Source organism: Cryptosporidium ubiquitum, assembly GCF_001865345.1.
Source record: "Cryptosporidium ubiquitum isolate 39726 chromosome Unknown contig_11, whole genome shotgun sequence".
Lineage (NCBI taxonomy): Eukaryota > Apicomplexa > Conoidasida > Eucoccidiorida > Cryptosporidiidae > Cryptosporidium > Cryptosporidium ubiquitum.
The window spans coordinates 759,667-787,628 of NW_021639812.1; the positions used below are offsets into that span (position 1 = coordinate 759,667).

The following is a 27,962-nucleotide window of genomic DNA, read 5'->3' on the forward strand; positions in this document are numbered from 1 at the left end:
TGTAATTATTGACACGTAAAAGTTGTTTTTTATGTGGACAAAACAAAATTATTTTATTATTCACTATTTAAAAAAATATTAAAAAGCATCAAATAATTTCTGAAACAGAAAAGAATTTTTGTAGAATATATGAGTTGCAATAAAATATAAGTAATAGATAATGGAGGTTGGTATTAATCATGTAAATTGTTGGATATATTCGAAAGATTGTCGATCATTACATGTTGGATTTGCCTCATTACATTATTATCTATAGATTCAATAAGTTTCCCAATATTTGAAATGTGGTAATAAATAGTTTGGTTATTAATAATAGTTATTGAGTTTCTGTCAATGGCAACATTTTGCAGATTATTTTCATTATTAGTTTCACTACTAATATTGGATTTGGTATTTGACCTTAAGAAGCCTTTTAAGAATTTGGTGGTATTAAATTCAAATTTTTTTTCAATCCAGTTTGTTTTGCAACCGTCAAATAAAATTTGTTCACCATTGTTATTTTCTTCACTTTCAGAAGCTAAAGATTCGTTTTGTTTGTTTTTAAATCCAAAATAATAGGTTGAGCCAACTTTATATGTTGAGATTCCTGAAGAGTGAGATAACACAGTTTCTACATTATGTATAATATCCAAAAAGTAAACCATTTCAGTGTAATCATAATTAAATTTCTCGTTGGAACTATCGTCTGTTGAGAAGTTAAATGGGTTAATTAGGTGTTTCATTACAAAGCAAGTTCCAAAAGAATCCCCCTCAATGTCATAGCAATAAACATTACTCAATAAAACTCCGTGATCAGATATATCATCTTCTAAGCCACTATTCATATATGTATAATTTTGGCAATAACTCTCATAAGCTTTTTGAAATTCTGTCTCTAACATTTTTAAATGGCTCAAATCACTATTCGCTATCTCTTTAAAACTTTTGGCCTTCTCGGAATCATATTCTTCTTCAGAATTGGGATCAAGGTAAAATTTATTTGTATATGGGGATCTAAAGTAATTCTCTATCCTGTTTGAATTGCACCCTAAATAATACATATTGGTTTCTAGATCTAAAATTAGCTTTAAAGGGGTTTCGACTCTCTGCAATATTTCTCTAGATGACTTTGAATATATATTGCCTATATTTTTGTTTAAGTTAATTATATTAAAATAATATTCCTAAAACTTACATAATTCTTTTATTACACTATCTGTCTTACTTGGGAGGCATTTTGACCAAATCTTTAAGGCATTTATTATTTTTTCATCATAATATCTTCCATTTAAGTTCATTTTCAAATTGGTATTTTACTTGAATGCTTTTTTTTCTCTGTAATATGCATGCAATGGTTTTCCCCCCAACTTTATAATAACATGAAAAGCGATATATACGGTATCTTAAGTCAAATTGGAATCAACTACACGCTCTTAACGATTTTTTCAAGATTTGATCTACTGATATGCAAATTATTACAATGTAATTCTTTGATTTCTTACCCTCTAATAATATTTATACCTAATTTTTCGTCCTTTCTTTCGAAATTACCCGCCAAACACTAAAATATCAATCTCAATTTAATAATCCAATATTTAATAAATATAAAATGATCACACAATAATTCAAACTAATTTATACACGGCAGCAATGAATCAAATAATTATTTAATCACTGGAATTTAATTGAATACGCTTTCTTAATTTATTTCCCTAATTTTACCTCTTCCTATACATAAATTACCAGGAAAAAAAAACAGAAAATAATAAAATTAATTAAAAAAAAAATGCAACTGCACAAACACCATGAATTTGGCAATGAAAGCCATAATAACAAGGTGAACTTTGAACCCTCTGGATTACTAGCTAAAGAATCAAACTCTCTAAATGGAGTGTTTTTAAAGGTATGATTTATTATTTCTCTTTTCAAACTAAAAACTATAATACAAATTTCAATAAACACAATTTAAGTACACAAAACCTTCAGACTCATGTAATTCTCGTAAAAAATGGAAGTTTTATGTATTCAAATACAATTATCCACATTGTGTGGGGAAAAACAATACCGGTATTGCGCATGTAAATCATGACAGTTCATGTGGACAACACGTATATAATGAAACAATACCACTATACAATCAAGAGTATTATTTAATAGGTAATTTTTGATTAATATAAAATAATTTATTAATAATTAACTGTTTTTAATTTATTTAAGGTAAGGATGCAAGAGTAGTGAATATAAGTTTACAAGAAGAATCAGTTGAAGATCAACATGCAGTAATACAGCATAGGATTAATAAGAAAGGTGTTCCCACAATATATATAATAGATTTAGATAGTAAAAATGGTACATTTATTAATGATGAAAAAATAGAACAAAGAAGATATTACGAGTTAATTGAAAAAGATTCAATCCGATTTGGTAATTGTAAAGATGAATTTATTTTACTACATGATGAGATGATATAAGAAAAAAAAAATACAAATATATATAAGTGATAAATTTAAAATTAAATGAAAAGCTAATAAAAATAACAGGAATTTGAGACTGATTTTCTGTCTGAAAACTTTGTTCTAAATATTCTAATCTCCCACAGCATATTTAATTATTAAATTACTCATTGTTATTATTATTACTATTGTTATTATTGCTATTATTAGCAAGAATGGAAGAAAGTGAAGTAAGATGTCCTATCCATTGGCTAAGTTTTTTATCCAAAGATTCCCATTCAACTTTTCCAAACTGTCTTTTAGTTACACAATTAATATCAACGGTATTGGAATTTTCTGAGATATTTCCATCAATAAGTCCAACACTTATTGCGTTTACTACGGCGTCTTGGGTATCAAAAGATGAAAGTCTAAATTCTTTTTCAAGTTCATCCAACTTAATAGATGATTTACCTTTTGCTAAAGTTGAAATAGTTAATAATTGGAGTTTATTAATTATATTAGTTTCATTGGTCTTTAAAATTGGGAATTTATCCAGGAAATCTTGGTATTCTTGGTTTTGATTCTGGAGTTTATCATGGAAGTCTCCAACTGTTCCTTGATAACATATATCAAATAATTCCAATAAAATATTATATTCCTTAGAGTTATTTTCCTTAATATACTGATAAATTGGCATTGTTAACAATGAATCAAAAAATAGGATTTCTGGTAAAAGTATTGTTGAAATCAAAAACTCAACTCCTAAATCAAGTATTCGACTATTTGACTTGATTGATTTTGAAATCTCATCCTTTGATTTAAAAGTCTCAAAAAATCCCACCAAATAATCATAAGCCCTCTTATTTAAGTAAGTCTTATTATCTTTTGATTCTGATGATATAATATCATACATAGCTAAATAAAGATTTCTTTTTAATTCAGGTTTTGATTCACCAATATTAGCAATCTTCTTTTCTAACATATCTAATGAAGATTCAAGTCTTTCAAAGTTATTAAAACAACCATATTGTGCTTTATACTTCAATATATCAACCAAAAGCTCAAGATCTTCACCGAATATATCATAATAAACCTTTAAGACATTAATTCTCAAATTTGAGATTTCTCCTCCACTCATTAATTTATCAAGAAAAATCTTTTTACATTGATCAATTCTTGATTTCTCAAAATTTGGGTGAAGAAGCATCGAAATTAATGGAATAAAGAACTCTTCTGATTCCTTATATAACTCACCAAAATTTCTCTTAACATCATCACGTATTATTATTTCCTTTTTTGCCTCTACATCCTTCAAAATCTCAAATATCCCATCCAAATTACTAACTAGTAACTCAAATATAGATGCCATATTCACTTCAGATATATCATCTCTAACTAATTCACATACTTTTTCATAAAATTCATTTGATTTTGTCTTATCCAAGTAATCTAAAACTGTGAATAGCCAGTCACATAAAAGGATTGAAGTTGAACGTCCATTTCCATTGGAAGTAAACACCAGTTGTATCATCTTTGGTTCTATTCTCCGCTAATTATATATCTCTCTATATTTTAATATATATTTATAAATTCTTTTGTATAGGAAAATATATATATATTGAAATAATATAATCGTTTCAAGCCAGTATTAAAGTAATTATTACTTATTCAACCAACTATAAATGATCAATTGGTTATTTTGTCTTCTATATCAAACTACTCTCAATCCTGATTATATGTTTTAATATCAATATTACTAATATTTTTATTGACTGGTTTTTCTTATCCTTTACTCCTAAATTATTTCTCATTCAGCTGAGCCCGCCGTCCCGTTGTTTGGCGCGCACACCTCTTTTATTATAATATAATTAATTTTTTTTTTTTAAATTGAATATAGGAATAAAAAAAAAAGTGTATTTAAATAATAAATTAGACGAATGGAAAGAAAATCAAGAATAAAATTTAGATACTATTGAAATAACTAGAAAAGTTCCCTGAAGAATAGAATGAGATATTCTGAAAAATCTTTTTGTGTTGGCTATATCTCATTATTATCATTACGCCCTCCTTCCTCTCCTATTAACACGTCATAACTAAGAAATGTAGAAAATGATACATTTAAATTATTATTGGCTTGAAATATATAATTCTCTATCAATTTAGAAAATAATTATTTTCTAAATTTGTGTGCATTATATTTTAATTTTGTGTGCATGACGATAATTATTAAAATTAAAGTGAAATGTCAATAGCACTAACAGTAAAATATTAATACTATTTATCTTTTAAATTGAAGTATTCCACATTAAACTTTGGCTCCGCTAGAAATTGCTGGGAATTCATTAGATCCATAGTTACTTGAGGCGATGTCGTCGGATGATCTAACAACAAATCTCTGTGAATTTAGATTACTGTAGTTAGCCCTGCTATTTCTTCTCTTAGAAACAAAATAAATAATTCGAATTAAAGCTATAATCATAATAAACCCAATAAAAGATCCGAGTCCAATAAAATATGATGTAGCTAAAGCTGCTCTTGCATTTGTAATCCCAAATAAACTATAGTCAAAACCAGATGATGTAACAATAGCAGATGTTACTCTGAATAAACTGTTAAAGTTCACGTCTGAAATTTTTGATTCAGATGCTAATAATCTTGGAGTTTGTTGTGGAGGTCCCTCATAGTAATTATTCATTAAATTCAATTCTCCCTGGAAAGCTGTCTTCATATCTTTATACTTGTTACACTAACTTCTCTAAAAATACAAAATTCTACTTTTTACTATAATAAAAGTTATTATATTTTCTTTTTTTATTTACGAAATTTTATTTTATATTTTCCAAGACACTGCATTTTACAGATGCATTACTACATGCATAATGTTTTTTCTTATGGCGGGTCTTTTCTATAATTTTTTCAGACTATAATAAATAGTCTTATTTGTTTACTGCTTTCCCTGCCTCTCCCATCATAAAAAAATTAATAATAATATCAATCAAACATTTTTTTTAATTTAAACAATTGTATAATGGATACCAAATCTTTATTTTTTTTACTTAATATCTTTCTATTACTTCATATATCAGATTCCCAAGTAGGCTTTATTAATTAAATAATAGCACTGATCAATATTTTCATACAATAACGCACAACTTATAATCAAAATTGCTACTTCTACTACTATTACTGTTTTGCCTCATCGAATTCATTCTCTTTCTTACAAAATTTTTTCTTAAGTTTTATAGAAACGATATTTTTAATTGTGGGGAAAAATATATGCACACATTTTGGCGCTCAATTTATCTTTTTTTTATTACTTAAAATTATTTTGAAAAAGAAAAAAAAGAAAAATTTGTAAAACTTAAACTCGATTAAAAAATCGTCAACTATATTATTAATTTCCTATAGAACTGATTGATCTATAATCAATTTTCTCTGCTTCGATAACTTTTAGAAATATTATACTGGTATCATGATCATCTTAAGGTATATATTATGTATGCATGTATGCATACATGGTATACACAATATCTTTTATCTCTTTTTCTTCTTCCTTCTTCTGATTAAAATAATTTTTACAACGTTTTGATATCTTAATATACGCAATAATGAAAGTATTACTTAAAAAAAAATTACCATAAATTAACTATTCTGCTTTAGCTAGCCCAGTTCTGATTCTCAGGGCCAATTTCTTGAACATATTCTGAGTCTTGATCTAATACATCAGAAGATTGATCAAAGTATTGATAATTAGTCTCATCCTCCTCCTGCTCATTACCTCCGCCGATAAGGAAAAGAGAGCCTGCAATAATACATAATCCAAGAATACCAATTGGTAATCCAATAGCAATTGCAAGAGAAGCGTTTCCAGAATCTGGAGCGGTTTCCGTACAACCCTCAGGTTTACTACATAACCTAGCATCTGTAGAATTCTGACAAATTGCATCAATTACACCTTCGGGGAAAGTAACAACTCTTTTTCTGGTCTGTTCCCCAGAACAATCACAGTCTGACCAAGAACCCCATTCAGTATATTTACATCCTGGAGTACAAGCGGTACCTGAAGTGCATGGCTCTTCCTCCAATGTTGGAGTATCTTTGCAAGTTTCTCTTACCTTTTTTTGTTCTTCTGCTGTACCAGGTGGATCATAACCAAAAACTCCAATTTTTGAAAAATCAAAATCACGATACCTTCTTACTAATCCTTGATCACATTTCTCACTACAAACTGACCACTCTGACCAAACCGACATTACTGCTGTACATGATTGAGAATTGTCCCCACAATTACTTAAATTACAATTCTTTGACTCTATTGCTGATTCTGTGCAATTGCTCCCTTTTACTTCTCTATTTCTTACTGTTGTTCCAGATCCACAAGTTACACTACATGGTGACCAATCTGACCATTTTCCTACTTCGCATGCATTTAAACATTCCAAATCCTTATTACAGCTTTCTTCTTCAATTAATTCGGGGCATGTTGAATTATTCCCATTTTGAGGAGGTTTAGTAATATTACGTGTTCTAGTCCTAACACCTTCCCCGCATGTTGTTGAACAAATCGACCAAGCAGTCCATTGGCTTACTAAACAAGTCGTACAAGTTGCAATACTTTGTGGATCTTCTGAACAAAGTTGATATTGAGTTTCATCCCTACATGGTACAGTTGCCCAATTCTGAGTTACGCTTTTTACTGTTCTATTCCTACTCATTGTCTCTGTATTACTACAAGGATCACTACATTTACTCCAAGATGACCATTCATTATGTATGCAACTGCCAGTTTCACAATCACTTTCTCTTGTATTCTTATTACCTGATACCCACCCTGGAGCTAGAACATGGCATCCTGAAGCAAATCTATGTGTATAACATGGACGATATTCTCTTGAAAAACCAACTGAATCTGGTCCTTCTGACAATGTTGCATTATATGACCAAGCTACACATAATGGATCCTGCTTACAAGTTGATAAACATCCTTTCCAATCTTCTTCATAAGTAACAAACAAATTTTTATTGAATGAAAATGTTGACTCAAACTGACAACCCCATCCTAATATTGAAACTCCATATTGTGGACAATCTTCTGGGCATTTACTCGCTACAGGACAATTCGAATATTCTATCAAATTTGGACAATATTCCCCATATTTTGGCTGACTTTTCACAGACCTTGATCTTGATCTCATCTCACCACAAACACCTGAACATGGAGTCCATTCTGACCAACCTGATACAGTACATGTTGTTGCGCATTCTCCAATCATATAACTTTGTCTATTTAAAAAAATCATACCACCAGAATCTTTCTCGCAAGCAGTATCACCATTTTTAATATAACAATCTTGGTTATTTGAATTATATAAAGATTTCTGGCAATTCCCAAGTATTGTAAATCTACTCCAATAACACTGATTTGCGCACTCTTGCCAACTATTTTTCTTAACTGTATATGCAGTATTCATACCAAAACATGCAAATCCTTTCACATCCTTGTCAAACTTTGGGCACGCATATCCATTTAATCCTGAAACCTGATAGTCATTACTACTTCTTCCTTTTACTCTTGATGTTGATGCGTGTCCGCCTACTGAATAATGAACCAACTTTGAACATAATACAAATTTCTGAGTAATATATATTTGAAAGAATATTAAATTTAGTATCAGCCTTTTCATCTTAAACATATTTTTACTTTAATCCACCGCAACTCTTATCTTGTAATATACATATAAATATATATTTTTAATTTACATATATCTATATATATAAATTGGTCGAAAAGTGTAATTCCCACCTTTAATCAAAATATCTCAAAAACTTTTAAATCTAATCAGCTATTCTTTAAATGTCTTTTAAACTTTCGCAATTTTTCTTTCTTAATTTAAATTCATATATTCTAGTTCATTTATTACTTTAATATAAATCTCAACTTTATCTCTTTAATTTATTTTCCAGACAATACATTTATTTCTTTTTTTGCATGTGTGAGCCAATAATTCTTTACATCAATATAATTAGATACTTAAATAACGAAATCCCACAATTGTATATTATAATTAGTTATTAATATCCAAAAGCCCGCCAAGTTCCATTATATATAAATAATTATTTAATTTATATTTATACAAGTACCGGTATTGATCTTGATAAATATTTTTAAAAAATAAATAAAATATCCATATTTCCCGCCTAAACCAATCGGCATGTGATTCAATAGATGAGATCATAAAGAATATCAGGAACAATTTTTAACTTTTCTCTTGCATAAATAAATACGTTTATAATAAAAAAAAGATTCTTAATTTCAATATCTGGAAAGTTAATTGAACTGATTTAGATAAGAAACCAAGAGAAAAGATATTAAGGTGGAATTAGCCAAATACGTCAATAATCTTGAAATAATTTATTGAATGATTTCCAATAAGATTTAGATATTAAATAAAGTGTGGAGCTTTTTAAATGAAGATTTCTGTCAAAATTCTAACAATATTGGTAGTGCTTGTTGTAAACAACCTGATAATCTTGGTAAAAAGTTCATGTCCTGAATATGGTGCTTATTATAAAGGGACATTTTGTTGGGCAGCAAATGGATTAGTTTGGTGGGAAGCTAATAGCTGGCAAGAATGCAGAGAAAGATGCAAAAGTAACTTGTTTAGTGCGGTTCCATGTAAAACTTTTGCGTGGGATAGTAAAGGTGGTATGTGTACTTTACAAAATGGTGATAGAGAATGTAAAGAAAATAATCAAAATTTCGTTTCAGGTTATCCAGATGTTGATGTTACTGGTAGCTGTGCAACGACATGTACTGTTGGAGCCTGGAGTGAATGGTCTGATAGTTGTATTCCAAAAGTATATGGTGGAATTACTTATAGGACAAGAAAAGTTGTAAACAAGCCAAAATATCCGTTAGAGAAGTGTCCACATCTTCAAGAAGTTGTCAATTGTAGTGATCGTAACTGGGGTAAAATGAATACTGCTCAATTAAATGACGAGAATTCTGCCTTAAATTATGTATTGAGTGGAAAAATTTTACAATCTGCTCTTGGTAGAGACACTTCAGCATCAAATTGTCCAAATTACGATGTAGGAGTTTTGGGTTGGGGATGTACCTTGGATGATGACTTGAATTATGGAAACTTGTTAAAAACTGAAAGCTATACTTGGCAAGACTGTTTAAATAGATGTAAACAAAGATCCGACTGTAAATATTTCAATTTCAGATCTACCGGTACAGGATCTTCTCCGTGTTATCTTATTTTAGGTGATATTGGCTGTAGTTTCCACTCCATTGGTTGGATTAGTGGAAGTAAAGATTTATCCGTGAAATACGGAGATTGCGACATTAACTGTGTCCTAGGTGAATGGTCACAGTGGAGTGGTTGTGATTCCGCTCTTTGCACTGATGGAAAGGCATATAGTAAGCGAACAAGACCAATTTTAACTTCACCAAGAGGATCAGGTGTAGCCTGTCCAAAAACTAGAGATCTCAAAGAATGCACTAGCTCATACACATGCATGGCAAATTCATGTGTTGTAGGTCAATGGTCATCTTGGACAAAATGTAGTGAAGGTTGTGGTCAAACAGCTAGGAGAAGAACAGTTCAACAAATCCCATCTCCAGGTGGCATTCCTTGTCCTCATTTGTTTGAAGTCTCATTTAATGATAATTGCGATTATAGTGGAAATGAACTTCAAAGAATCACATGTTCGATATTTTCGCCTGGTAGTTGGGGTCCTTGGTCTCAATGTAGTTCCAGTTGTGGTGGTGGATACAAAGTTAAAACCAAAGTTTTGAGGTTATACTCTGCTCTAGAAAGCTGCAATCAACAACAGTGCAGTGTTTACAATGTTGAAAAATGTGACATCCCCTTTTCCCAAAGTTCCCTTTATTCACAATTCAACAGACTTTGTCTCGTTACTGGCTATTCAAATTCAAAAGATAGGATTGTATTACTCACCAGTTATGGCACTAAAGTATGACCTATTACTTTCAATCATTTCCTATAAATCTTACGCCAGAAAAAAAAAGTAATTAATTATTAAAATGCATGGCAGCCAACGATATGGTTTATATTTTGATTTGAATTTACATATTTATTAAGATTATATCCAACTTATTCACAATTCATGTCTCGATTATACAGATATTCTTACCTTATAACCATTTAAACAATTCCTTTCGTATCTTTTTAGTCGGTTACCTATTTTTAACTTTTTCTGTTTAACCAAATCATAACTTTTTTTAATTCATTTTTTCACAAGCCACTATCTGTTAATTTGCCTACTTATTACTCAGTCCACATGCAAAAGTGAATTTATGTAAGTGCGTAATCCCGCCAATTTTGCATGCAATACCGTTGTCAAAAATTCAAGTGGAAAAAAATTTAGAAAAGTGCCAATGTCAAATTACACTATTAATGTTAAACCTAAATTTATAAAGAATATGGATTAATACTATGAATTGTTTATTTCAATTTCCGCATGAAATTTTCTTAATTAGATTGTTTTTATTATTAATAATCGACAAAAACTCTTATATTTTAAATACTTTCAGCATTTTATTTATTTTAGAAAAAAAAAAAGTTATATTAGCAAAAAATTTTGCACAAATTATGTATAAATGTGAACAAATATATATTTATAATAATAAAACGTTTTCCTTTATGCTGAGTATTTTTCTCAATAATAAATTAGCTATATATAATGATAATAGTAATAACAATAATATTATACACGTATATAATCATTTCATATAATTAGCCAAATTATATTAGTGTCTTTGATATACCCATAATAAGATAACTGCCTAGAAACGGAATATGAATGACTAGTTTTCCATTGAAATATATCTTGAAATTACTGTAAATATTATAGAAGTTAAGAACACATTACTGTTTGGTTAGTCTCTAGGAGAGAGTTATTATTGTTTGAAACAATGGATGCAGCATTACTTGAAGATACATCATTATTACTGTTTGAGTTACAGGTAATATCTATATTACTACCAGTATTATTATTATTGTTATTACTGTTATTATTATCAATTTCATTATTAAAAGTTGGAAAATTATTTAACCCATGTGTGTAGTTATTATCTTGTCCGGGCTCCATTTTTTTCTGTTGTGGTATTCTATCATATATACCTTTAGAGGGACTAAGTGGAGGAGGGGTAGTGAGTATGATTCCTTTTCTGCGAGCATCCAAATACTTGATAGCCTTTTCTCTTGCTCTATTAAATCCAAACTTTCTGCTACTAAATGTCTTTGATTTCCTGACACCATTTTCTACAAAAAAAGCAAGCCAGGCTTCCATTCTACTATTCCAGCTTACTCCCTTATATCCCGATTTGAATTGTGGGTCTGAAAGCTGCCATCTGTTCTTTTTTTCATTACTATTTCCAGAATTCAATGAACTAGAGTTAGCTGGTTGTTCTCCAAAGTTAGATGTACTGTTTAAATTAACGTTCTGCCTTTTGGAATTAGAATTCGTAGTTTGCTGGAATTGCTTCTGGTTTAACTCTAAGTAGAGATTATTTTGGCCCTGGTTAGACAACTTACCCAAATCATTAATTTCCAGCTTACTGCCACTTATTCCATATTCCTTTTCAATTCCAATATCATAATTAAACCCTATTCCCATTCCTGAACCTGTTCCAGAGCCTATTCCAATTCCAAGGCCAATACCGGCCCCTCCACTAAAATTCAAGTTTTTAAATAATCCTAATTGATTATTTGGATTTAACTTGGTCGGTTTACTAAGTCCAATATTGTTACTACTGTAATTATTTCCGTAGCTCCCCTCTCCAAAAACATTAGGGCAACCTGGAAATACTGAACTTTGGTTTTGCACTATATTTGGTCTAAGCTTTGCAGAATTATACTGAATCTCACTATCTATTAAATTGTTGCTTCCACTACAAATTACATTTTCAATATCTTGAATATTACCATTTGATGGAAAATTTAGATTTGATGGTCCACTAAAAACGCCTTTCCCAAGTTGATGTTGGCTTTGGTACTTTGTTAAATGAGCATTTCCTGAATTTCCCATCAAAGTTTCATCCGGTAACCCAAAATAGAATAGTGGAGCTGCTGTAGAAAATGGAACAAAATTTACCTGTTCATTAATCCCATTGCTTGAAAAAAAAGGGTTATTCTGAGGAAGGCCATTAAAAGGAGGTGGAGTACTTATACATAATGCCACCAGATTTAACAAATTTTGGTTATTATTTGGAAACAATAATGGTTGGCCAAAATATGGAATGAACTGCCCTGAGGACGTTGAAGCTCCTATTGCGCTTCCCATATTTGTTGTATTTGTTGATGAAAGAAGCAAATTAATACCATTAAAATCAGGATTTTCCAAAGATCTCGATGATGTAGGAGAGACTGCCTGTTTTACATCATGAACTAACTCTTCATCATCTATATCTAAAAAGTCCATCATATCATCATCTTCATTCACTATAGGTAATTTGAGTGTACACCTATTTTTCCTCTCTTCCAATGACATCTTTCAATCTACCTGTATTACTCTTACTTAAGTTCTCATGTATTTTCTTTTATTATTATGTTTCTTTCTAGATTATTTTGATTTACATATGTATTTATTTGCCTTATTCAAGTTTTATATTGTCTTCCTCACCTACTTGATTTTACTGATATTACTGCTAATATTATTATTGTTATTATTATACATAAATATATATTTATTATATTTATTTTTACTTCTCTTTCTTCCTCTCCCTCTTCTCTATCTCTCCCTTTTTTCCTCCCTCACACAATATTTCAATCTTTGTCTGACTTACACAATACATGCATGCATGCATGCAAATAATTTAATTACGAATTTGTTATTATTTAACACGTGTTAAAAATTTAACATAAAATTTTCACTATCAATTTTTCCTTGTTTTTTTAATTAATTTTTTTTTATTATATTTTTCCCCAATTAATTATTTGTTTAATTATTGGATAAAAAAAAGTATATTTATTCTATCCCAAACTTCGTTATTTCTTGTTTTTTTAATATTTATTGCACCCTTCTCCCTTGTGTGTGCATATATATATATATATATTTTATTACAGTAGCAAAAGCTTCAATTATATCGAAAGAATAATTCTTAAACTTTCTTACCAAAAAAAATTATTGAGTTATTATTTCAAACTATTTAAATGCACTGAAATTTGAACAACCTCTCTTCTAAACAGTTTATTTATACTACTGCTTTCACTGATATTTTCAATATAATATATTACCTCAGTCCCACCTTAACTCCTTACTTTTCTTCTCAGCTCCAACCTCTTTATTTTTATCGCTTAAATTTGCTTCTTAATTTTTACTTACAAACACTTTCAATTTTTTTCTGTTTCTAACTCCCGAACTTTGACTAATTATTCTGTCCTACCAACAAATAATTTTAAAAGTGATGTGGCGCCAAAACTTGCATGCATCGCATGCAACTTGTCCATTTGAATTTTCTCTACTCTCACAAAGCATTCATAATAATAAAAATTTCAACTCTAAAAGGAATTTTTAATTGGTTTTTAGATTTCGAATTTATTATCAGAAAAGTGAAAATACGGCAAGATTAAAAATTAAGAAAATTTATTTTTGCAAAAATCAGCTTTTATATTATTTTTTTTTTATTAATAATGTAATAAGTATTACGTGTCAATAATTTTATATACCGGCAGGCGAAAATTGAATTTTTCAATATAAACAGAATGAAATAAATATATTTTAATTTATACTTGTTTTCAGTAGAATAAATGGGGAATATTTATCAGTACTTGTTCCTCTCACGTTTCTAATCTTGTTTCTTTTTTGAAAAAAAAAAAAAAAAAAAGCTGCCTTTACCTATGAATACTTTTCAAAGCCACTTTTCTCTTCCATTCAAACATGTAAATAAGAATTTAATTTATGAAATGAATAAGAATGATGTAAAGGAATTTAAATGAAAAAAATATACCGTAAATAAATAATATAATTCGAGAACTAAATATTTATTCAATAAATGATTTCAACAAGCTCAATTTCGCAGTTATATCAAAACCAAATACAAGCTGCTTTAGATTTGGCTAGCATGTGATTTTCTAAATAAGATGCAATGAAGAAAAATAAATCAATATTTTTACTCAAACTTTTCAGTATTACTTTCTAGAAGCTCTTGGAAATTAAATATATTACACAGGATATTAGAAAGAAATAAGAAACAAAAATACCACCCTTGTTTTTTGTTAAAAAAAAAATAGTAAATTCTCGTTTTATTTAATTTGTCCCCAATTCAATCCCAATCCCTTTGCTATTTTAACTTCAATCAAAGCAGAAAATTTCATATTGTATTGTTAGATCATTTTCTAATTATCTTTATTTCACTCATTCCTTCTCATTCTCTAGCTATAGCTTGTTATTTCATAATCCCTTCTCTTGTTTTCTTTAAAAACCCTCTTTTTCTCTTTTATATTTAAATTATTCAATTCCAAAGTTGCAAAAAGAATATTAAATGCGTCTTTATTTTCAAAAGTTATCCTATATCCACATGGCATAAAATATATTACGTAATTCTTGCATGCATGTGTGCCTGCATATTTAACCCAATAAAAATAAACAAATTAATACGTTAAATCAATCAAAAATACCAAAAAAAAATCAACAATTTTTATCTCGTTCCACAATAAACAAAGTATTAAGTAGCACAGAAGTAATATAATATTGGTGGTAGTTGTAGTAATGATATTTGATGTGATAAGTAGCTTTTAGTGGTTGTGAGTGCATATGTATGTTTAATAAAAATACAAAAGAAGCTAAATAATATTTTTTTTGGGTCCAGTTACAATAATTACCTTTTACAAAATAATTTGACCATATTAGGTTGATACCACCATTTTGGTGGGCAAAATCAAATAATTAGATATCTTTCGCCTGTTACTAAAACTTCCAAAATTAATATTTCTCAGCTTTATTATAAGTCAGTTGTATACTTCTTTAAAAAACCATTTGCATGCTTATTAAACCTTTAAAAATTAGTTGACTAGTATGAGCTGCCCGCTTACCACGTAATTTATTATTTTACCAAAAATAAGCTAACTCTTTAATTTAGCAAGATAGAACGAGCATTCAACTATCTCCATTACTTCATTCCTTCTAGAAAAAGGAATTTCAACATTTTTTTTTTGGGACTTAACCACCGTCACCATCCGCTCCCATATCTGTAAATATCTACACTTCCAAGCTTTAACTCAACTCCAGTCCAAGGGGGAAATACTACATTAGAGATAGGTCGCAATAAAGCGAATTGACGATGAATTTTTAGGAAAAGGAACGGGCGTGAGTAATGTAGCAAAAAAAAGGGGTTTTTTTTATAGAAAAATGAAAAAATATGGTATTCAAACACGACAAGATTAATTCAATAATCTAAACTGGATGTGATGTATTTAATGTATAGTGTTATTCTTGGTGGTATTTTACCATGAAAGTGATATCATTATCTCTTATAATCGTGTTAATAACTGAATTTTGGTTTCTTTATTGGAATAAACGTTATGTATTTTGAAAATCTTGATCCGATATTATGAGGAAAAAAAATTATTTAGACCGAGTTAAATTAAAAGTTAGAAGTTCCAGATCCAACTCCAAAGTGACAAGCAGGGACCTTTCAAGAATCCTTGTCACAAAAGATTGTCTTTAATAGGCTAATTCTTGTTAATTTACTGGTCAATTCTAACCAATATCTCGCGACCATCTATCTCACGATCGTTAAGTTTCTCCACAGCAATTTGTGCATGGTTAGGATCCGCAAAAACAATTGTGGCAATTCCTCGTGATCTTCCATCTTCAAAGTAGAAAACCTCACAAGATTCCAAAGCACCAATTTCATTAAAAGCCTTAGCAAGATCTTCTTGTGTAGTTTTCCAAGCCAAATTGGTAACAAAGACCTGTTTTCCCTTATTCTCTTCTTTCAGAGGAGGTCTTGGAGCATGAGTCCTTGTTCTCATTCCATATCCCCTGTTATTCCATTTGTTTGATCTCCTACCATATCTACTTGATTCATCTTCACGATCCTCACGCACAAAAATTAGACGATCAAGTAATGTAGTATTGTTTAATTCATTGATTGCTCTCTGAGCTTCCTCTGGGAATGAGTACTCAACTACTCCACAACCTCTAGAACGGCCAACTTCATCTTCAAAGACATCTGCTCGAATAACATTTCCAGCTTGTCGCATGTGATCCTTAAGATCGTGCCACTTTGCCTTCCATGGAAGATTACCAACATAAACACGGCAGCTTTTATCAGACACCATCTTCAATATACAATAAGGAAGATTCCTATCAACTTGGGAGGGAAAAAATAAGATTAAAACTTTGATGTTATTCTACGTCTTTTGTGACCAACACAATATTTTTTTTCCTGTTTGGATTTTATTCTTTATTATTTTTTTAGAGGGATCTGATCCCCTCTTATTTTTCTTTAAATAATTTTAGTCCAGTTACTATCTAATTTACTATGACTTTATCAAGGACGCTATTTAATTTGCTTGAATCTTATTATGTATTATTTTACTTTACGTATACCATTAATTATAAAGTGTACATATACATTTAATAATAAAATTTTGCCAAATTATTTATTTATACTCCCATACATTTTCTTTGCAATTCCACTATTTATTTATATACACCTTGTATTATTTACTATACAATGTAGTACTATTTCTGTCGGCGGCGCCCAAAACCTCACGGGCGCCATGCGGGTACCGTCGCAATGGCGGGAGCGGGCCGTCTACTCCAAAAGTCAATAATAATTCATAATACTAAAAATATAAATTATTACTATTATTGTTAATTAATAAATTAAATTTTTCATTATTAAAATGAGAAAGTGAGTAGGTTAAGAACACAAACAGAACTAGTTAGATGTTAGGGGGCTCATAGGGAGGAACGAGGAAGGATTTGGGGAGAGAACAAAGTAGAAGGAAAAGGAGAGGGGGGCTGGTGAAGTAAGTGAAAAGAGCTGAGGCAATGTGGGGAAGAGGAGACATTGTCATTTTCCGGTAAATACTGACATAATAAACACCAGAAAAGATGGGTGCCGTCCCGCACAAACCGACATCAATCCCCACCCCACCTTAGTTGAAACAGTGTTAGAGGTTGTCGCTATTTTCTTTTTGATTTTTGCAACATTATTTCCTTATTGCTAAACATTTGAACCTATTGGTTAGTATGCACTATTTCTTCTGAACTTGAAAGGCCCATATTTAACGCAATTTTTTAATCTACCTCGAGATCCATTACCCTTTATTCTCCTTTACTGACTCTTCCTCAAACATGAATGTTCCGACAAGTTTAATCAATATGTGTGCTTTTTTTGTCTCCAAAGTGCATCAAATCTTGTTAGCGAAAATTTTGTTCTTCCAATTGTATTTTCTTAATAGCTTGTAGTTCATCTAGTGCCTCTCCTCCCGTTCCCTTAGTCCAATCTCTTTCGTGATCCTCTCCGCACCTGTTCCTCTCGGTCTGGCTCCTTCTCCACAAACCACCATGAAATTGGAGTAACTAATATTGTCATTATTATTATTATTATTATTATTATTACTACTACTCTAACTTATCAATATGCCTCTAAAGACAAATACTACTAACAAACTACCAATTATCTTACTCCTCTTTGTTTACCCTGAGAAAACCAAAATAGGAATTTGCAACTCTCATTATTCTCCATAAGAAACTCAACTGCACTAAATTGCCATTTCCTTCTGTGTTAACCCTTTTTGGTCTTTAAGACCAAATACTTTAATTTAAATCTGTCGGCGCCAAAACATCGCCATTTTATTTATTTAAATTAAATTAGGCGGCACTATTTTGGCTATTTATAGAAAATGTCATTGAAAAAAAACAAAATTCAAAAGCAAGAATCATTAACTTTTAAAAAAGAAGGACCGGTTAATTTTGGGCAAATTACTGTGCTTTAATGAGTGTTTGGTTGCATGATATTTACTTTGCCAGTTGATTTGTAGCGATTGAATATAACAGTAAGTGAGAAACCAACGCAGAAATATGGATCATAAAGCTTACTGAATTTAAGCTTACAGAAGAAAACTATACCTATATTTGTGTATAAAAGAACTTTAATGCACCATAAAAAGTGAGGGAAACACCACAGAAACTGACTGGAAGGTTTCCTAAATAAATAAATATATATATATTTATTATTATTTATTATTAGTGCCCATGCTTAATTGCCCTGTCTATATAAACTTTTATAGCTAGAAATTATGGAATTTGTTTCAAAACTTAAGAGTGAGGGATTCACATTAGAATCCTGGCACTCACTTGCTTTGCACTTATACAACACTGGAAAATTTGAGAAATGTGAAACTCTTTTACAAGAATGCATTGAAGAGTATGAACTTTTGGATCAAAAACTTAGTCAGAACCAGCCATTAAACGAAAAATCTGAATTGTCTATCAATCTTCTCAAAAGTGCTCTGCAAACAATTGGAATGTTGACCATGCTCGAACTTAACTTAGCCTTGGACTGCTTTGAGACTAATTTCAGAAGATCAGAGTCTATTCTAAGAAAATCAGAAGAGAGGCTTAAACAGTTTATGAAGCTCTACAGTCAAAATTATGACTCTTGTAATGAATTTCAGTCTATTCACAAGTACTGGGGTTTTCTATACTTTTATAAAAGCACAATCACAAATGAAGTTGACCTTTCCCAAAGAAACACTCTACTAGATCAAGCTGAGAAAGAATTCAGTCTATCTCTTGAGTCTAATACTAAAGATACTCAAGCCATATCTGGTTTAGCAAATGTTCTCTATCAAAAGATGTCCTTTTCCAGAGCTTTAAGACTATTTTCCACTCTTCTCCTTATTCTGGGATCTGAAAAGTGCCCAAACACTGTCAGGCTTGCTATGGCTTGCTGCTACCTTCGCCTTGGAAACTTTAAAAAGTCTCAAGAATGTTGTAAAAGGGCAATTTTTATTTCCAAGTTTGGCGCCAAATGTAAAGAGGACACTAATGCTACTGATAATACTGACAAAGAAAATATGGAAGCTTTGTTTACTACAAGAAAAGGTCAAGAAGAAGCTGTACTTAACAGGGACTTACTGGAGGATCCAGCTTTTATTGATTCACTAAGCCAGTTCGAAAGACAAACACTTTCTGACCTACTTTTATGTTTTTCAAAGAGCACTAATTACAAAGGTTTAAGCTTGAAAGAAGCTTTTGAAATGGTAGCTAAGATCTTCCCAAGACACCCAGCTCTTGTTTTGTATGCAAGTAATGCTGAGTTCTATTTGGGCTCTGCTCCCAACAACAACTTTGAGCGAGAATTACACAACATCTCAAAAAGATGTTCAAACTTTTATTGTTCTCTAGAAGCCCATTTCCAAATTGCAAAAAGACTGCATTTTAGGAAAGATATTACAAATGCTCATTTTCATTATTCTACAGTTATTGATACACTCAAGAGTTTTTATAAAACAGACAAAAGTCTACTGGATCTCTACTTATCTTGTCTGTTAGGAGCCATTAAAACTAGTTGTGGACTCCAAAAATGGGACATTGCAACCCGTTATATACAGAAGGCATTTGATTCAATGGGTATTAAGGGGTCAGTTGAGTCCCTTAAAGATTATAAACTACCTATTGAGTACTTATATGAATTTTTAATACCCACAATTTCACTAGTTATTATGAGTATTGAAGATCCCGCAATGATTCCAACCACTATCTCAATTTTTTCTCAGCTAACTATTGAAGAAAGACTCCTAAACTGTCTACATTATCTATTTTTTATATTGGATAAGATGGATGAAATTGATTCAAAGCAGTGTTATGTTATCATTTTCCTTTTACAGAAAATTACAACTTCTCTTTTATCTAGAGGAAGGAGGACAATTAGACGGACAGATTATAATTATAAAGTCATTTTCACCCTGATTTCCAAATATACAAACTACTCAGCATCTCTTAGTCCTCTACCTTTAGTGGTACTCTTATTTTCCTGTCTTAAGTACCTAACAGTCAATTGTCACTCCTCCCCTTTATCAAATGAGAACCAAAGTAAATCAAGCAGTGATAATCTAATAATGAATGCAATTTCTTACTTTAAATATAAGGATCTTGTCAAGGAGAACTACGGAATTTATCTAAATAATTTAGGAGTATGTATCATGGAATGTGCGACATCTTTATCTCCAGAACACTGTTCTCTTGGGAGTAATGAGTACACAATGCTAAATGATTCACTGAGAATTTTTGTTCAAAGCAGAGAATGGTTAACAAAGAGCTCAATAAGCTCTAACAAAGTTATCGAAATCGTTATCAGGTTTAATTCTGCTATTTGTTACGAATTCAAGGGATTCTATGCTAATGCTAATGATGAATATAAAAGGCTTACATCTGAATTTCCTTGGTTCACCTCTGCCTGGCTCAGAAGAGCTTGTCTTGCACTAGAAAGGAATGATTTTCAACTAGCTGCTCAGTACTGTGAGCTTTCTTTAAATTCAAAATCACCAGAAATTGGATCTTTAAATTTGGCCTCAAATTCAGACCCAAGTTCAAGTTCGGTATATTCTTGGGCTCCAGGAATAGGTAATAACCACGAATCTGCAAACCTTTTGCTTTCTCATATTTACTCTTGCCAAAAGAAACCTGATAAAAGCTTTAGTGCGTTAAGCAAAGTAATAAAATCAAAAAATGCACACTATTCTAACATAGGTAAAGTTTTCCTTGGGTTGGCGCTTTATAATAAGGCCAAGTCACAGACCCAGTCAGGCTATTCTAGTGAAATGAGCATGTACAACCCAACAAGTATCCAATCTAGACTCGTATTGTCAGAAGTTCTCAGGCATGAAACCTTTAATTACATTGCCAGTAACTTAATTCTTATCCAAGTTGCTGAATGTGGGTTACTCGAACCATCTAAAGATATGTGGAAATATATGACAGATATTTCTAGTGCTATGGAGGGTGCCGCCTCTTTCATGCATTACGTGGCACTAATTAATTTGGGTGTATTGCATGCAGCCTTACTGGCAGTTTCTACTCAGAGGAACCCGCCACCAGTACAACATAATTTGACATTGAAATCAATAGTGGATGATAATAATGTGGGTGGAATAGATAGAAGGAATGAGGTGTTGGGTTCTCATCCGCACTTTGCGGAGCAAAAGAGGATTATGAAAACTGCAGTGAAGCTTTTTCAGCAAGCTTTACAATTTGACCCTACAGAAAAGATTATTCACATGTCATTAATCAGGTGTTGTTTTGATATGAATATGTGGGAGGATGCAAGAAAGTTACTAGAGAAAGCGACTTTGAGATGGCCATGTGACTTGACTTTTAAGATAGGACTTACATATTGTTTAGAGAGGCTTGTTTATTCGGAAATGGGAGATATGGAGAGAGCAAAACATCCAGGTAGGGTAAAATACTGGATGATGTTATGTGAAGCAGTTGGAAACTTTTATCACTGGCTTTCAATTATCAAAGAAACTTTTCAAATTGTTGATATGAAGTTTATCAACCAGATCAAGAACAATAAGCTTAATATTACTTCACTTCAGAAATTTGTTCCAGGTATCGTGAGATATAACCAGGATAATAAGATTGTTTTAAACACTGAAAATAAAGATGAGTTTAGATATAAGTTGTCTGCAATTCCACTAGAAGGGACTGACCTTCTTCCAAATATTGAATACCTTACAAAGCAGGAGTTAATAATGAGTAGGAAGTTGTATTCCAGATTTGAGGAGCTTTTGCCTATAGTTGAGCAAGTTTATGAGAAGGAACAAAGAGACGTTGAGGAGCTTAGAATTCGAAGTGAAGATTTTAGGAAGAAGCAAGAGGAGGAGAGACGAAGAAAGGAAGAGGAAGAGAAGGCCGCTTCTGAGAGGATTAAACTTCTTTCTATTGAGCTTGGAAAGGAAGCTGAGAGTATAGCAGCGAGTTTACCAGATATTCAAGTTGAAAAAAGAACCAAGTCTTCTAAACGTGACAGAAGTGATGGCCTTGAGAGTTTTGATGGAGACGGAGATGTGGATGATAATGACAATATTGATGATGATGGGTCAGAAGTAAGGAGTGATTCAGATTCATATTCGGGTTCTAACACACAGTCAGATACTCAATCAAATCTAGACTCTGCTGAAGATACAGAGGAAAACAAAAGAAAACACGTTTCTAAGTCTCTTAAGCATAGAGAAAAGAGTAAAAAAAATAAGAATAAAGCCAGATCTGGCAACATTGTTGGTGAGAGTATTTTTTCCAATTCAGGTGGCGAGTCCAATTTAGAACAAAACGGTTCCAAAAACTCAGATTCAGAACCGGAATCACGTCTTTTAGAATCAAGATTAAAAAAAAATAGAAAGAAGAACAAGCAGAATGATATTAAGAAAAGTAAACGAGAAGAAAAGAGAATACTGAAACTCAAACGTCTAGAAGAACAGACAGCTGCACTTTTGGAGAATGAGGATGGGAAGAATTACAATGAAAATGAGAAAGAGGAGAAGGATGAAAAACATATCCAAGAAAACGTCTACAATGACCCTATTTACAATGAGGAAAATTCTGGCCAAGAGGAGATTCAAGGTAGATCCAGGTTGAAAAAGAGGCGTTTCCAAGATACTGATGATACAAATAATCAGCTTCATGAGGAAGACGAAACTGGAAATACTCTTTGAGAAGAAATGAAAACCAAAATCCAAGCTTAGACCCAAAATAATCGGAATCTGTAACTTCAAAATGGTGATAGTATGAATGGGGAGGTGATGGTCTTTTTTGAGCTATAATTCTACTTAATGCAATATATGTTACGTCATGATTTTATTTAGCTAATATTAAGTTCCAATCACATTTTTTTCATTAATTTTTTATTTATTTGTGTTTTTTACTTCTTTTCCTTCCCTTTAAAATCTTCATTGTTTTTGCTTAGATATGTCTTCTATTAATTTAAGGATGTGGGGAGAACATGCAGTTTAGGCGGGAAGCTGCTTTATATTTTTGGATACCTATAATTAAGTATATATAAATTACAAAAGAAGAAAAAAAAAAGAGAAAAATATAATTACATATACATACACAGATAATTATTTACTTACTTAATGTAAAACTGGATTGAATACAATAAAAATTGTGTTTATCTCCAATGAATTTTAGATTTTTGGTTTTCGTTTTACTCAAGCTAATTGGGTTCTCTGAGGTAAGTTGGAAGTATATTTCCAATGCCTTTCTTTAGAAGAGAAATATAAAGAAAAACTTGGAAAATAAATATGAACAGTTTTTATTTGGAAACTTTTTTAGAAGTTAATCGGTGTACTTTCTGAAAATATAATTTTGAATAATTCTGGGGAATGTTATCTTGATGAGGGACGTCTCTGTGTGAATTCTACATCAGTCATATTAAACAGAGGAATGAACCCTGGAGGATTTCTCACACTACGTTGTCAAATTCCAGAAGTAGGGAAAGGGCAAAATCTAAATCCTTTAGTTCAGATTCAGGCATCAACGAGAGCAAATTATACATCTTTACTTTATAATATAAATCAAGATTCTGTAGAAATTAATGACTTAAACTGGCATCTTACAAGTGATAAGGCCATCTTACCAGACAATACAACTTTTTCAAAAAATGACACAATTCATTTCGCTGTTGGAATTGATACAAACTCTTTCTCTACAGTAAGTTAACTTGTTTCCGTAATTCAAATTGCTTGGAGTTAACATTCATTTAATTAATATAGATCGTTATAAACTCAAAAAATGTCATTAGACTGAAATTCAAAGGAAATGAACAACTGACTAAATTTAAGGTAAGTTTTAATCAATATAGATATTTATTAAAAATAAAACCCATTTTAACTATTATCTACTAAACTTCCATTTTAGTCTGTAAAATCTGATTATTGTTCTTGGAAATACGAAATGTCACTAGTATTCCCCTCCACCAAACAAAATGTTAAGTATGTTCCTAAAGATACCAATTCTACGGAATTAGTTTCCTCATCTAACAGCACAGGAAATAGTACCAAAAGTCTCAGTAGTTCATAAAATGGTGGTAAAAAAGATTATTTCCATCTGATTAATTTAGCAACTGCTGAAAAAAGGATTAGTATAAAATTTGTTTTCAGATACATTATGTTTTAAAATACTAACTACCCTGCTAAATCTCTTACTTAACCTTTAAAAATAATTTCATAATTTTAATCTAATTATATTCCATTCTGAAATTGTATTGACCCTTCTTTATCTATAATTCTTTCTCGGAACTTTTTTTTGACACGTAATTTGTATTTATGCATGCATTTATGTGGACAAACAATACAAAAGTATAAATACCGGTAAGTTACGTAATTAAAAACAAAAGGCCAGTCAACAAATTTTTTTTTAAATCATGTTCTAGGGAATATAGAAATTTTTAAAAGCATTATTTCCAAATAAAATTTGAATAATTTTTCATTTTGTTTGATATGGAAGAAACTTAAAAATTAATTAATATAGAAAAAAAAAAGAATTTTTAAAGTCTGGCTCAGAATAATTAATAAACTTCTTTCTCAAGAATTAAATTGAACAAAACTGGGAAAAAAACATGGATTTTTTCTATTAATTGCTTTAAAAAAAATTTAAGAAATTTACCCTAATTATTAATATATATATTGAAGAAAAAATAGGATTATCTCCAAATTTAGATAATTGAGAACTATAAATGCTTTCAAGAATCAAAATATAAGTCAGAATTATAATGAGGGGGTGTGCAAAAAATTAGTATATTTAAATCACAAATGTTAAAAAAATGCGTGAGGATTGCATTTGTGCCCCACTTGGTGCACTATTTATAATAAGATACCAGTCGAGTAATTGGATAAGCAATAAATATAATATAAATATTTTTTATTATATTTTAATAATATTAATAATAATTTCCTATTAAAAAATTACATGTGATAATTTCGAGCTGGACAGTATTAATATTGAGATAGATTGTATTAATAGATAAGTATTACTAAGGAAACAAGAAAAATTAGTTAAAAAAGAAAGAAAAAACAAAATAATATTCAAAGAGAATTCGTTGTTTGAAATAAATAATGATGAATTTGCCTAAATCGAAGATTTTTAACGGTTTCATTATAGTATATTTCTTGTTAATAGCAAGAATATATTGCGAGAAAATATCAATGAAACAAGAAGGTAAGTGTAAATATGATGAATAAAGCTCTCTTAAATAAAGAAATTGGAATTCACTCATTCTAGGTTTGAGGAATTTGATGGTTAATGAGGACATTTCTGCAGATAACTGTATGAGGAAGTTTTTAATGTTAAAAACAGATTTAAATGATATTACAACAAATCCAACAAAACGTAATCCAATACCTCAAGATTATATGAAATATACGGTAAGTGAGTTTAAGAAAACCAAGTTAATGCATCAACTTTAGTAAATTTCGATAAAATTAAATTAACCTTTTTTTTTTAAATGTTTTAGTATGCAAATAGTGATCGAAAATTTACTGTATTATCAGGTCCATCATTCTTGGACTCAGAATTTGAAGTTTGTACAAGCCAATATGGATATAAGTTTCCAATAACAAAGAGCTTGCTTCCAACCATATATCCATATTTATCAATTCAATTTATTGCACAGGTTGAGAATTCAAAAGTTTCCAAATTTGGTTTTGTTTGTTCGGATTCATTATCTTATGCAGTAGTTGATTGTAATCAAGGAACAGTAAAGATTACAGTATTATTACCAAATAGAACAGGTAGCTCTGAGCCAACACTACATTCAATCAATCTCCCAACAGGTCTAAAATGTGGAAATACATCAGCTCAATCATGGGTAGAGTCAAGGTTAATATTTCAGGAAAAATCTAATAATGACCCATTACTAGTAAAGGGATTAGGTCCATTTACTTCAGTTTGGACCTATTCTACAGACTTGAATGAGCATACCAGAAGTTTTGAGTTTCCAAATCCTTGTCCATCAAGAGAGGTGTTATTTTTCACAAGTGGATTTAAAAATGTTCAAACTCAAATGATACCAAGAAGTTTATTTGACATGAAATTTTCAACACCAAATTCAAATTTATTATTACCATTTGAAACAGCATCCTCTTATGTAATATATGGTACACAAAAATATGATATGGAGACATTTTCTGTTTCAATGGGCCTTCCAAATTATCCAGATCATAAATTGGTTTATGAGACTAATTCTAGTAATATTTTATCTACTGAAAACCAAAATAAGACAATTTCAGGAAAGCCAATTTTTGTACATATAAGTTTACTCCCATTCACAGAACAAATATCACTTTCAGTGAATAACAAAGCCCAAAACATCAATACAAACTCTTATATGATTTGGGACAAGAAAGACTTAGACCAGAATCAGAATCAGGACACTGATGAATTACTAGATTCAAAGATTATATTTAAGAAAGGAGCACCAGAACTATTTACAGGAGGTGTATATGGGTTAAACTTGACATCATTTGATAGTGACAGTCCAATTTACACTACTTACACTACTGGATTTTGTGCATTCCCAGGAGCTCAGTTGGTTGAACCTCTTTATGATATTGTTGATAATGTTTATGGTGTTGATGATTGTAATATCCTTTGTCAAAATGATCCCCATTGTTGGTTATGGTCTTACAATATTGTGAATAAACAATGTTCGTTCCATATGAATGCAGTTTCATTCGATTATACATCTGCTCCTGATGTTGTTTCTGGTCCAAGATATTGTCAATGTAATTATGAAATGCCAAATCAATTATTTAATTTGATTGGAAAGAATGTCAAGATTGAAAATAATAGTAATGGTAATAATGAAAGCGGAGATTACAATTCATATTTTTCAGAAAATACCTTTGAATGTGATTATCCAGTATTTGGATTTGCAATTACTAATGGAGATCCTCTCTTAAACACTACTTCTCCTTCGCCTCAAATTTGCTTAAAAGAAGTTCTTGCGGACAGAGGTGGAATTGCTTCTTATTGGACATATGACCCAATTACCCAAAGATGTGAAAGTGTAATGGGAGGGTATTTCAGACCTCAAAAGTTTGGTCCTCCCACTACTCCCAAAGAAATGGCAAAGAACAATCATGGGCCTAACAACAATGCATTCTTGCTAGGTGGAGAGGTCCCAAGAGTGCAAAATACTTCAAATAATTTTCGTAAGCTAAGTTCTGATTTGTTTGATAAGCTTCCTGGAATTTATGATAGAAATCAACAGAGTATGAGTTTGGAGAAGATGATCCCAGAGATGATGGGCATTCCAGATGTCGGTGGGATTTCACCGGTTTATGAATTTAAGAATGAAGAAAATAACACAGATAAAGATTTAGGTGACGATGAAGATGAAGAATCTACCAGTACAACAACCACAACTTCCACTACTACTACTACTACTACTACTACTACTACTACTACTACTACCACTACTACCACTTCCACTACTTCCACCACCACTACTACTACCACCACCACGACTTCCACCACTACCACCACTACCACCACTAC

At 30.9% G+C, this 27,962-nt stretch overlaps 12 protein-coding genes across 12 annotated transcripts in view; 5 read left to right on the forward strand and 7 right to left on the reverse strand.

Moving 5' to 3' along the window:
• Window positions 1-173: 173 nt before the first annotated feature.
• On the reverse strand, window positions 174-1,277 carry cubi_00340 (F-actin capping beta subunit; the record flags this gene model as incomplete). The annotated part of the gene is made up of 2 exons (XM_029017354.1): window positions 174-1,123; window positions 1,175-1,277. The coding sequence occupies 2 exons, from the start codon at window positions 1,275-1,277 to the stop codon at window positions 174-176; spliced, it is 1,053 nt and encodes a 350-aa protein (XP_028875933.1).
• Window positions 1,278-1,765: 488 nt separating this feature from the next.
• On the forward strand, window positions 1,766-2,450 carry cubi_00341 (forkhead domain-containing protein; the record flags this gene model as incomplete). The annotated part of the gene is made up of 2 exons (XM_029017355.1): window positions 1,766-1,882; window positions 2,202-2,450. The coding sequence occupies 2 exons, from the start codon at window positions 1,766-1,768 to the stop codon at window positions 2,448-2,450; spliced, it is 366 nt and encodes a 121-aa protein (XP_028875934.1).
• A 145-nt stretch (window positions 2,451-2,595) lies between these two features.
• On the reverse strand, window positions 2,596-3,945 carry cubi_00342 (proteasome regulatory complex; the record flags this gene model as incomplete). Its single annotated transcript, XM_029017356.1, has 1 exon — window positions 2,596-3,945. One exon carries the CDS (start codon window positions 3,943-3,945, stop codon window positions 2,596-2,598), a length of 1,350 nt encoding a protein of 449 aa, XP_028875935.1.
• Window positions 3,946-4,719: 774 nt separating this feature from the next.
• Window positions 4,720-5,142, reverse strand: cubi_00343 (uncharacterized protein; the record flags this gene model as incomplete). The annotated part of the gene is made up of 1 exon (XM_029017357.1): window positions 4,720-5,142. The coding sequence occupies one exon, from the start codon at window positions 5,140-5,142 to the stop codon at window positions 4,720-4,722; it is 423 nt and encodes a 140-aa protein (XP_028875936.1).
• A 928-nt stretch (window positions 5,143-6,070) lies between these two features.
• On the reverse strand, window positions 6,071-8,107 carry cubi_00344 (thrombospondin related adhesive protein; the record flags this gene model as incomplete). The annotated part of the gene is made up of 1 exon (XM_029017358.1): window positions 6,071-8,107. One exon carries the CDS (start codon window positions 8,105-8,107, stop codon window positions 6,071-6,073), a length of 2,037 nt encoding a protein of 678 aa, XP_028875937.1.
• Window positions 8,108-8,882: 775 nt separating this feature from the next.
• Window positions 8,883-10,403, forward strand: cubi_00345 (TSP1 domain-containing protein TSP3 precursor; the record flags this gene model as incomplete). Its single annotated transcript, XM_029017359.1, has 1 exon — window positions 8,883-10,403. The coding sequence occupies one exon, from the start codon at window positions 8,883-8,885 to the stop codon at window positions 10,401-10,403; it is 1,521 nt and encodes a 506-aa protein (XP_028875938.1).
• An 897-nt stretch (window positions 10,404-11,300) lies between these two features.
• On the reverse strand, window positions 11,301-12,935 carry cubi_00346 (erythrocyte membrane protein; the record flags this gene model as incomplete). The annotated part of the gene is made up of 1 exon (XM_029017360.1): window positions 11,301-12,935. One exon carries the CDS (start codon window positions 12,933-12,935, stop codon window positions 11,301-11,303), a length of 1,635 nt encoding a protein of 544 aa, XP_028875939.1.
• A 3,197-nt stretch (window positions 12,936-16,132) lies between these two features.
• Window positions 16,133-16,729, reverse strand: cubi_00347 (telomeric DNA-binding protein; the record flags this gene model as incomplete). Its single annotated transcript, XM_029017361.1, has 1 exon — window positions 16,133-16,729. One exon carries the CDS (start codon window positions 16,727-16,729, stop codon window positions 16,133-16,135), a length of 597 nt encoding a protein of 198 aa, XP_028875940.1.
• Window positions 16,730-17,819: 1,090 nt separating this feature from the next.
• On the reverse strand, window positions 17,820-18,147 carry cubi_00348 (uncharacterized protein; the record flags this gene model as incomplete). Its single annotated transcript, XM_029017362.1, has 2 exons — window positions 17,820-17,981; window positions 18,088-18,147. The coding sequence occupies 2 exons, from the start codon at window positions 18,145-18,147 to the stop codon at window positions 17,820-17,822; spliced, it is 222 nt and encodes a 73-aa protein (XP_028875941.1).
• Window positions 18,148-18,700: 553 nt separating this feature from the next.
• On the forward strand, window positions 18,701-23,119 carry cubi_00349 (uncharacterized protein; the record flags this gene model as incomplete). The annotated part of the gene is made up of 1 exon (XM_029017363.1): window positions 18,701-23,119. One exon carries the CDS (start codon window positions 18,701-18,703, stop codon window positions 23,117-23,119), a length of 4,419 nt encoding a protein of 1,472 aa, XP_028875942.1.
• A 464-nt stretch (window positions 23,120-23,583) lies between these two features.
• cubi_00350 (uncharacterized protein) lies at window positions 23,584-24,485 on the forward strand (the record flags this gene model as incomplete). Its single annotated transcript, XM_029017364.1, has 4 exons — window positions 23,584-23,637; window positions 23,739-24,116; window positions 24,179-24,247; window positions 24,324-24,485. The coding sequence occupies 4 exons, from the start codon at window positions 23,584-23,586 to the stop codon at window positions 24,483-24,485; spliced, it is 663 nt and encodes a 220-aa protein (XP_028875943.1).
• A 1,214-nt stretch (window positions 24,486-25,699) lies between these two features.
• Window positions 25,700-27,962, forward strand: part of cubi_00351 (uncharacterized protein) — a gene marked incomplete at both ends in the record, with an annotated part of 4,973 nt that continues 2,710 nt past the window's right edge. Inside the window, 2 exons of the mRNA XM_029017365.1 lie at window positions 25,700-25,828; window positions 25,918-27,962. The exon at window positions 25,918-27,962 is cut by the window's right edge and continues 858 nt beyond it. Coding sequence (XP_028875944.1) covers window positions 25,700-25,828; window positions 25,918-27,962 — 2,174 coding nt within the window. The remainder of the gene's footprint in view (window positions 25,829-25,917) is intronic.